A 10,188-nucleotide genomic window follows, 5' to 3' on the forward strand; every position below is an offset into this window, starting at 1 on the left:
TTTCAAGTATAAATGGAAACCATTCTTGAGCTGGGTGAATGCTTGTTTTGTTTTAACCATATTCGGGCCGTTATTATAGAGTGCTTTTGTTTTTATTTATTTATTTTTTTGGTGCGGGAGCCTTTTTAAAAATAGTTATTGCTTTGGAAAGCAGCATGTCATTAGTAAATGTATATCATATGTGTGTGTATTTTTGTTTCTCCAGGGTGGCTTATCTACGGTCAAAAAATTTCAGTAAGACAGATATTTCACAGATGGTCAGAAATGCACCATTTTTGCTGAATTTTTCAGTAGAAAGACTGGATAACAGATTGGGATTTTTTCAGAAAGAACTTGAACTTAGTGTGAAGAAGGTAAAAAGAGGCGGGGGGAAGAATTTGTACATTTCCATGTCAGGTATATTTAGTAGCTGTTAAATCTCATGTTTCTAACAAATACCTGGCCCATATGATTTCTATAAATTGCTGGTATTTGCTATACAAAAATAGGTTAGACATAAACCTACATCATTTTATAATATTCCTTCAAATTGGTTCATTAAGTTTTGTCTTTTCTTCAAACAGTACTAAGTTTATGTATTTCCAGGGTCCCTAACATTTTTCTGATTGGGTCATATTTTAAGTTTTAACTTTGTATTCCTAGTAGTACCTTAATTTTCCAAAGTAGTTAAATATGCACATACAGTAATAATAGATTGCTTTCTTTACAACTGTAGACTAGAGATCTGGTAGTTCGTCTCCCAAGGCTACTAACTGGAAGTCTGGAGCCCGTGAAGGAAAATATGAAGGTAGGACAACTTTAAGCTTTTGAGAAATCACTTTCTTTCTTTAAGTGTTTAATCCTCTGAAGAGAATAGATTTTGCTGTCATCTTAAAGAAAACTAGTTTTAAAAGAAGTTATTTTGAAAAAGAAGTAGGAAATTATAACAAATATCTAATAAGCAGTTTTTTCCAGTTAATGATATTTTCACATGTTGACCAGGTGTTACATGAGTAAATCACCTTGCATATATTGGTACCCATAATCCTAAAGCAATAGATTAAGAATATGAGTGGTACCTGGAAACTGCTGCTGTTGCCCAGCATGGGAGTTTATGCTTATATTACCTAGTCTATGTTACCAGTCTGTGAAACTGCTTTTGTTGCCTAGCATGAGAGTCTTTGTCTATGTCTGGGGGAGTTTTGGAGGTTGGATCTAGAAGACTTCTTTGAAGAGAGTAGGGGCCGGCACATGGTTCTCCTTAGCACCTGTGCCAATTGCCAGCTCTAGTTCTATCATAACATACCAGACACTCTGTCCTTTCTCTAAGAGAGTAGTATGAAGCCAAGGGCAACTGACTAGTTACTATACAGAGCTATAGTAGTATTTGGAATGATTATATAAGGCCTGTTTTCTGAGTTACTAAAGTGTTTCATATCCAGTCATTGAAGAAATGTTTATTGAGCACCTACCCAAGCACTATGCTAGGGAGACAGCTCCTGCTCTCAAAGAGCTTTCAGTCTCACAGGGGATAAAATCCACACTGACAACAGCAGTGGCTTGGTAGGCAAACATAGGATACCACGAAAGCACATAGAAGACCTAGCCTATGTTTGGGTGTTTAGTTTTATCATCTCTGTCTGGAATTTTGACTTGCAGCTTTTTGGATAACAGCTTTTAAGATAATGTGTGCTTGGGAGCAGAAGCTCAAAAACCACTTTGAAAATCTTACTGCTGGTCTGTTTGGTGTCAGGCACATACATTGAACCTCACCAGCCCTGCCACATCCGCCTTTAGTCTATCTGATACTATGTTTGCTCCTTTGGGTGATCTTCATGATGATCACCGTGCTGTGAGTAGCTCATTCTTAGGAGAGGGGTTTGAAATTCCCATGACTCCACAAGCAGAAAGCTATAATGCCTTGTGGGCATTGGCGTAGTTGTCTCCAGATTTTAAAATGTCATTATTTTACATTTTAAAAGAATCAGTGTGGCCTTGGCATAGTACCAAAATAACTATTTCTATTCACAATACATAGGAAGTTTACTTTCTTTTAGGTTTATCGTCTTGAACTTGGTTTTAAACGTAATGAAATTCAGCATATGATCACCAGAATCCCAAAGATGTTAACTGCAAATAAAAGGAAACTTACTGAGACTTTTGATTATTTGCACAATGTGATGAACATTCCCCACCACATCATTGTCAAGTTCCCACAGGTAATGCAGATCACTTGCCTTAAACGTCCTTTCAATGCTGTGTGTACATTTTATTCATAGTTTATCTAAATCCAAGAGCCAACAGCCATATCGTAATGATCTCTTACCCAAGCATAAAGCAGTTCCAGTTTGCCATCATTGCCAAAGCTGTAATTATATTTTTTAGGCTAATCAGACTTGCGTATTCTTTATTTAGTGAGTGATATTATCTGCTGTTCACAGAAACAACTCTTTGAAAGCTGAGACTTTGATTTATACACTGTGCTGAATCGCCAGTGTCTAGAACTATACCTGGCTCTTAGTAGTCATGCAGTAAATATTTGTCGAACAGAAAAATGATTGGATTTCGTCAAAGTAATCCTTCTTTCCTATTTGCCATGTGAATGAGCACTTAGTATTTATTGGATAAATGACAGATTGAATTTCATTAAAGTTGTTGCATCTACTCTGTTTGCTAGATATGTTCCTTAATATAAAGATGGGCAAAAGAAATATGACCTTAATACAACTCTCAGAACTAGATTGCGTTTGGTTCAATTCCTTCACATGTAACAATATTTATTTGCTTATCATACTTCCCTGAGAATAGGCCCTTAATATAGGATTTTCCCCTTTCACCCAATGCTAATATATTCATTACAAAAGTGTTAGAGGCCAACAGTTGTGTGAATTTGGCTTATGGAGCAATTGTGAAGTAAGTAATCTTCAACTAAAAAGCAATGACAATTTGTTTTTCCTAGGGTTGCTAAATAATGCAGTGACAATAAACAAAAGAATATGATTTTGTCCCCTTCTAGCCCTAGTGGCCCAGTCATTCTTTCATATATACTTGAGCATCCCTCCTGCACTAGACAATTTGTGGACATTAAGGACACAAAAATCAGTCAGACACGGTCCTGTTCTTGTGGAACTTGTAATCTCGTGTGGGAAATAGGTTTTATTTTTTGTTTGTTTGTTTGTTTTGTTTTTTGTTTTTTTTTTCAGATTTTAAAAATGTAATTGGTTTACATAATGGTAAAATGTCTTAACCAGGGGTTCTAGAGAGTGATTAATTTAATTTAGAAGAGGTAGGAGAATTACAGAAATGGTAAGAGAAATTGAGTGCTAACTATGTGCCACCTCTATCTTTACTGCTTTACTTGTATTAACTCATTTAATTCTTATAACAACCATATGTGGTACTATTCTTATCCCTATTTTACAAATGAGGAATGTAAACATAAAGAGATTAAGCAACCTGTCCAAGATTACCCAGCAACAAGGGGAGGTAGGCACAGAGCCAGGATTAGAATTCTGGCACTTGAGTTTGAAAACCCACACTCTATACTAGGATATGCTGCCACTCTATGAAGTGATACTTGTCTGTAGAATAATGAGTGGCATTTAAAAGATGGACAGAAACATCCCAAGTAGAGGAAACTGTAAGCTGACTAGATGCATCAGAATCACTTGTTTCAAAACATTTTAGGCACCCCAGGCCCTTTATTGAAAACAAAACAGAAAAATAGAAAGCTTATTAATGGAAAAACACATTAACTGACAGCAGAGCTTTAAAGGATCTGATACAGACTTTAAATCTTGGTCTAGTGTTTTAAAACTCAGTGGTGTGAAACTAATGTTCTCATGAAGGTAACAGTTCTGGTTGGCACATATGTCTTATGATTAATTAAAAATGGGGGCCAGGCACAGTGGCTCACGCCTGTAATCCCAGCACTTTGGGAGGCTGAGGCAGAAGACTTGCTTGAGCCCAGGAGTTCGAGACCAGCCTGAGCAAGAATGAGACCCTGTCTCTATAAAAAATTAAAAAATTAGCTGGGCATGGTGGCATGCACCTGTAGTCTCAGTTATTCAGGAGACTGAGGCAGGAGGATCGCTTGAGCCTGGGAGTTTGAGGTGCAGTGAGCTATGACGATGCCACTGCACTCTATCCCAGGCCACAGAGCAAGACCTTGCCTAAAAAAAAATAAAGTGGAGAAGTATAACATAATAACTATGGTTAATTTAGTCCTTTCAAAGAGATCATGGAATGTAAAGGATAACAAAAGCAGATTTAGGGTAATGAACATGAGGAAATCACTAGTCTAAGGAAGGAGGTGATATTCAGGATCCTCCTAAAACCTGTCTCTCCCCTTCCACTGTGAGTTTCTGTGAGGGCAAAGCTAGAGTCTACCTTAGGATAGAGGGAATCAGTAATTCTCAGGCTAGGAGGTCTTTTTTTTTTTTCCTAATCCCTGAGAATTGAATGCATCATTATAGTATGAAATTCTTGTGACAGTGGCAAAGTGGCCCTTGGTGGGCAACAAATCTTAGCCCTTTCCCCCGGCCCCCCAAGAGAAAGAAAAAGAAGGAAAAAGAAAAACCCCATCTGAGCTGCAGCTTTAGGACTTGAAAGAGCACGCAACTCTCTAATGATAAAGTAACCTTGAACCATTAGAGAAGTAAACATACTATCTGGTCATAAGCTATATAAATGCTTCAAAGTGTTATTATAAGTAGGAAATCAGTAATAGTTTGGGAGCTTCAGGGTCATTTGTGGTTTTGTTTGTATGTTGTATTATAGTTTTTTTAAGCTAAGAGTCACTGTATAGGATCCGTACTTCTTAAAAAAATAGGGACCAGGCATCAGTTGTAATAATGTGGTAATGGGAATTTCGTTACCAAAATGAGGGCAGAATTGCATATCATTTGTTTTTGCAGAAACAAAAGAGAGGTTCTGTCCCAAAAGCGAGACAACCCCATGTTGAGTTAGCACCCTGTACTTTTTTTTGTCACTGTTCTCAAAGTATTGTAGCTTAAGTACAGCTGGATCTCCAGTTCCCCCTTCTTTCTTGCAGCTGGCTATAGGGACTTAGTCTGCTTCTCCTTACTTTTTAAAGTTGCTGCCACTCAGTCTATTCCTTAGGAGTTTTAACCCCAGGGGGGTAAGATGTACTTTCCCTAGTTGCTTTTCAAAGAGGTCAGATTAATTTCATTTTGATTCTAGTCAGGGGGAGCAGCAGGAATTTAAAAGAATGTACAGGGAAGTGTCACAAGATCATGAAATCTTGATAAATTTTTGGCTGACATAGATTTTGATCTCTAACATTGCTTCTCAAACTTGGTAAATATGAGAATTGTCTAGAGGGCTTGTTAAAACAGACTTCTGAGCCCTGCTAAGTTTCCGATTAAGTAGTTTCGGGGTGAGGACTGAGGATTTGCTTTTCTAACACATTCTCCCCTATCTGGAGTAGTCAGTGTTCTTTGTCCAACAGTGTAGCCCTTAATTATTTTATTATTGTTCTGGATGTTGGTTTTGAGTCCCTTTTTTATCATAATTTCTTAACAGAAGCTACAGGATTTAAATCTTGCAGCATTTGTCATATTTAATGAGCATGTGGTCAATATATTTGTTAACTTATTAAAATTTTTAGCCAAGTAAACTTTTTGATATTTTATCCTTCAGTGTACAGTGTTTTTAAAAAACTTTATTTCTTTTCTAGGTATTTAATACAAGGTTGTTTAAAGTGAAAGAAAGACACTTGTTTCTAAGCTATTTAGGAAGAGCACAGTATGATCCAGCAAAACCTAACTACATCTCTTTGGACAAATTAGTATCTATTCCTGATGAAATATTTTGTGAAGAGATTGCCAAAGCATCAGTACAGGACTTTGAAAAATTCTTAAAAACTCTTTAGTTTTTGATGAATGTTAAAATGTAATACTGCAAAGTGAATGTTTATAGGAATAAATGTATGTATTTTTAAATAAATGTCTCAGGTCTCAATATTGGAAACAATTTCTTGATATTATAAATTTGGGTATGCACACTGTGGTAGATCTTACACGTTCCTAGTGACTTCATTCTTGTTTAACTTAACCATTTCCCTTCCTTCTCAGGAATAAGAAAACTAAAAATATGGCAAGTTTAGAGAAAAGGAGAGAGTTGGTTTGCTTTAAGCTGGCACTTTGTCATTCTAGTAAAGGTGAGAACAAGGATTTTCCTGTTCTTATAGTCACAGGCCTTTTAAAATGGTTTCATCACAAGATGGCTTTATTTCCTTTGAAGTGTTACAAGTTTCCAGAGCATACTACATTATTCATCTAAATATCTACTCAGATAATGCTACAAAACACATTCCTTTTTGGATTATCTACACTATTATCTTCCTAAGCACAGATATTCAAAGTTGCCTACAATTGGCTTTGAAAAGTCAGGCAAGGAAAAAGGATAGGGAGGGAAGTAGAGTTTAAAGATAAGTACAGGCAATGAGACACAGTAAAAGACTTAGCAAACACCTTTGACTTACTGCCAGTAAGCAAAGATTTATTTTCCATTTACCATACATGTTATTCTGGTCAAATGATTTAATCTCTGATCCTTTGCTTTTTTATTATAAAATGACGCATCATGCTTTCTGTTATTTGCCTTAGGATCACCAAATTGGGTAGACCATTAACATTGGTGGTCCCCTATGAACCACACCTGGTATTTTCACTCTTGTGTAGCCCCCTTTCCACACTGACTCTTGGCCAGTGTTACTTGGCCCCTGGGACATTATCAAACAGAGGCTTGATAAGTGCTTGCACATCAGGGCTTGTCTTCTTGGAACCCTGAGCCACTACATAAAGAGGTCTGCTTACTGCAGGAGAAAACCAGGTTTGAGAGAAAGATGCCTAGATAAACCCCAGCTGTTCCAGCCATGCCAGATGAGCACCAAACGTGTGAGTGAAGAACTGTTTTGGATATTCCAGCTCAGCAGATACTACACTGAGCAGAATTTACTCACCTGAATTCAGAATTGGGAGAAAAGTGTTTTTTTTTTTTTAAGACAGAGTCTCACTCTGTTGCCCAGGCTAGAGTGCCATGGCATCAGCCTAGCTCATAGCAACCTCAGACTCCTGGGCTCAAGCAATCCTACTGCCTCAGCCTCCCAAATAGCTGGGACTACAGGCATGCACCACCGTGCCCGGCTAATTTTTTCTATATATTTTTAGTTGTCCAGCTAATTTTCTGTTTTTATGGGGTCTCGCTCTTGCTCAGGCTGGTCTCGAACTTTGAGCTCAAACAATCCGCCTGCCTCGGCCTCCCAGAGTGCTAGGATTATAGGTGTGAGCCACCACGCCCAGCCGGAAGAGAAGTGTTTTAAGCCATTTACTTTGGGCATCGTGTGTTGTGCACCGGGGTTTTGTGGTTTGCTGGATGCCTATAAAGAAACCTCATGAGAAATTAAATTTGTAATTTGTCAGGGCTAGTTATAGTGGCCTTCCTATTAAATATTTTACTCATTCACTCAACAAACATTTGAGATCCTAGAATACAGTATTAAGTGTGGCATAGATATGTGCTTTCATGGAGTTCTCCAATGGATGAGATCAATAAACAGGAAACAAGAAGAAAGAAGGTACAGCTGGGAGACAAAGCATGGAACCATCCTGCCTGGTCTTTCTCAGAACCTCATTTTGCCTTTATGAACCCACTCATATCAGCCAGAATAGGCAAGTTGTGCTGCTGTAATGAACAATCCTAAAAACCACAAATGTTTTTATCTCAAACATGTCTCTCTTAGGACCACAAAGGCTCTGCTTCACATCGTCTTTAAGCAATACAGGTTGATGTATGCTGTGTCCACCATTTCTGGATTATTGCCAGTCTGTGGAAGGGAAAAAGAATATGGAGAATTGCTCTTAAAAGTTCTCACATTTTTCTTGGCCAAAAACATCACATGGCCATTCCAAACTTTAAGGGAACAGAAAAGGGTAATCCCTAAACCTGTGCTGGGAAGAAAAGCAAAAATAATTTTTGAATGAACACTAGTGACTACCAGCAAACATCCGAGCTCTCGAGCTTCATTCCTGCATGAGCTGGATTTTGTAAAAGTCCTGGGTTTCTGATCCCTTGGCATAAGGTTTTCCTTCTTTTGCCACCTTCTTCACCTTGTAACCAGCAAGCTGAAACTTGAAGGGTAAGGAGGGAGGGAGAAGAGTTTATTGAGTACCTACCCTTTGCAGGACAATGTGCCAAGCAAGGTACAAATGAATTGCATTTCTTCACATCTTTCAGATTCCACTTTGGCTAGTGTAGGCTGGAAGAAGCCATTCATCAGTTTTCAGTGCTGTATACAGGACAGAATAATGGAATTGTGGCAGCATGGAAACAGAAGAAAAAGGGAAAAGGCAATAGAATTTTAGAACTGGAATGTGGCTAAGACTGCTAAACTTAACCTTTTGAATTTACAATGAGACAGTATTCTATACTGTCCCAGCTCTGAGCTTAATGCTGAAAAAAAAAAAGAAAAAGATATCAATGGGTAATGGTAGAAGTTCACCAGCACCTATCAATCATACTAAATCCTCCAATTGTTTTCTGTCCCTAGATGTTTATCCTATGACTTCCTATGTTGGGGCTAAGACCATAAAAGTGAGCAAATCTATATGCTTGCTTCTCTTTTAAAACTGCATGCAAATTCTGTAATACATCTTAGGTTTTTTTAATCTTTTCTGACCTAACCTTCCACTAAAATGACTAGATTGTAGATCTCCAGCTAGAGAAACGGAAGGTTAGAAATATCTGGTGTCTTTCCTGGATTAGTAATATAGCATATGGCCCTAGAATTAAGGAGCCCCAGATTTGTATCTGGATTCTTCCTATCCATGTGCCCTTGGACAAGTTATTTAACCTTTCTGAGCCTCAGCTTTTCTCCTCCCTACATTGGGGATAATTACAGTACTTTTAGATTTAGAATTAAATGAGAACCTAAGGGAGTCCTCCAACCCCCCTTTTGCTCCAAGATGGGCTCTTTGGTTGGAGCTAGAAACCAAATTGACACAAGGCAGATTAACAAGAGAAAAGCATACAAATTGTAGCAGTTTTACATATACATGGAGATCTTCCCAAGAGCATGAAGTCAGAAGTGGCCAAAGCAAGATGCTTTTGTGCTGTTTAGACAAAACATTGAATTTGAGAAAATGAGAGAACAAAGGGGATTTGGCTAGAGGCAGTAAATTTCTAGTGGGGTCACTGTAACTGGCTCCATAAGCAAGAAAATATTTTTTTAGTAGTGTTTTTAGTTCCTTTATGTTTCAAATGAGTTTTCAGTGTTCACATTGTGGCTAGAGCTGACTGCTCTAAGTGGCCTTGAATTGGTGGTACCCTTGACAGTGAGTTTTATCTCAACACTAGTAACTTAACAACTTCAGTTTCAAAGTAGGCAGGAAAAAAGAGAGAGAGAGAGACTGAGAGCTTAGTAGATTCAGTAATATTTGCTGATCAGAACTTTGTAACTTTCTGTTGTACTGATGTATTCCTTTTCCGCCATTCTTTCCCCAAAATGGCAGAATCTCCTTGCAGCCACAAAATAACTACAAAGATTTACACCACCTGTTTGGCCAGAGAAGACAAGATAAGCAACACCGCACCACAGATCATGCCCAAGAACCCACTGAGCAGCCTATTCTCTACATCCCACCTGTGCACAAAGCAGAAAGAATAACCAATATTCACTCCTAGCTCATTATACTACTGAAATCCCCACGCGGGGAGGGACTTATCCACCCTTTTTTTTGATCACTGTGTCACTGGAAAGAAGCCAAACTCTGTAAAATAATCTAAAGAGGTTTATTCTGAGCCCAATTTGAGGACCATGGCCTGGAGCCACGCCCAAGAACTTTTGAGCAAGGGGACTCCCTGTGGTTGGGTTATAGTTTGGTTTTATACATATCAGGGAGACAGGGATTACACATAAAGTCAATACATGGAAACCATTCACTGGTTTGGTGGCAGCTTATGGGTTATAGATGAGTTGAAAGTTTCTTTGATTTGTAATTGGTTAAAGAAATGAAGCTTTGTCTAAAGGCTTGGAATGTTTGAAGATAAGGAAGTCTGTTAATCAGAAACAATCCACCGTACATATACCCAGACTCGAGTGATTTGTTATGTATATTGGGGACCGGCAAGTTTGTCTTGCACAGCCTTAGGCCTGTTAATGAGTTACAAAGAGTATCTACAAGAAGG

At 38.2% G+C, this 10,188-nt stretch overlaps 1 protein-coding gene across 1 annotated transcript in view; it reads left to right on the forward strand.

The window, feature by feature from the left end:
- Positions 1-5,943, forward strand: part of MTERF3 (mitochondrial transcription termination factor 3) — a 24,646-nt gene extending 18,703 nt beyond the window's left edge. The window contains exons 4-7 of the mRNA XM_012643532.1: positions 136-353; positions 716-787; positions 2,037-2,198; positions 5,678-5,943. Of these exons, the coding sequence (XP_012498986.1) occupies positions 136-353; positions 716-787; positions 2,037-2,198; positions 5,678-5,872 (647 nt within the window). The 3' untranslated portion in view covers positions 5,873-5,943. The remainder of the gene's footprint in view (positions 1-135; positions 354-715; positions 788-2,036; positions 2,199-5,677) is intronic.
- The last annotated feature ends 4,245 nt before the right edge of the window (positions 5,944-10,188 follow it).

Source organism: Propithecus coquereli, unplaced genomic scaffold (assembly GCF_000956105.1).
Source record: "Propithecus coquereli isolate 6110/MARCELLA unplaced genomic scaffold, Pcoq_1.0 Scaffold2, whole genome shotgun sequence".
Lineage (NCBI taxonomy): Eukaryota > Metazoa > Chordata > Mammalia > Primates > Indriidae > Propithecus > Propithecus coquereli.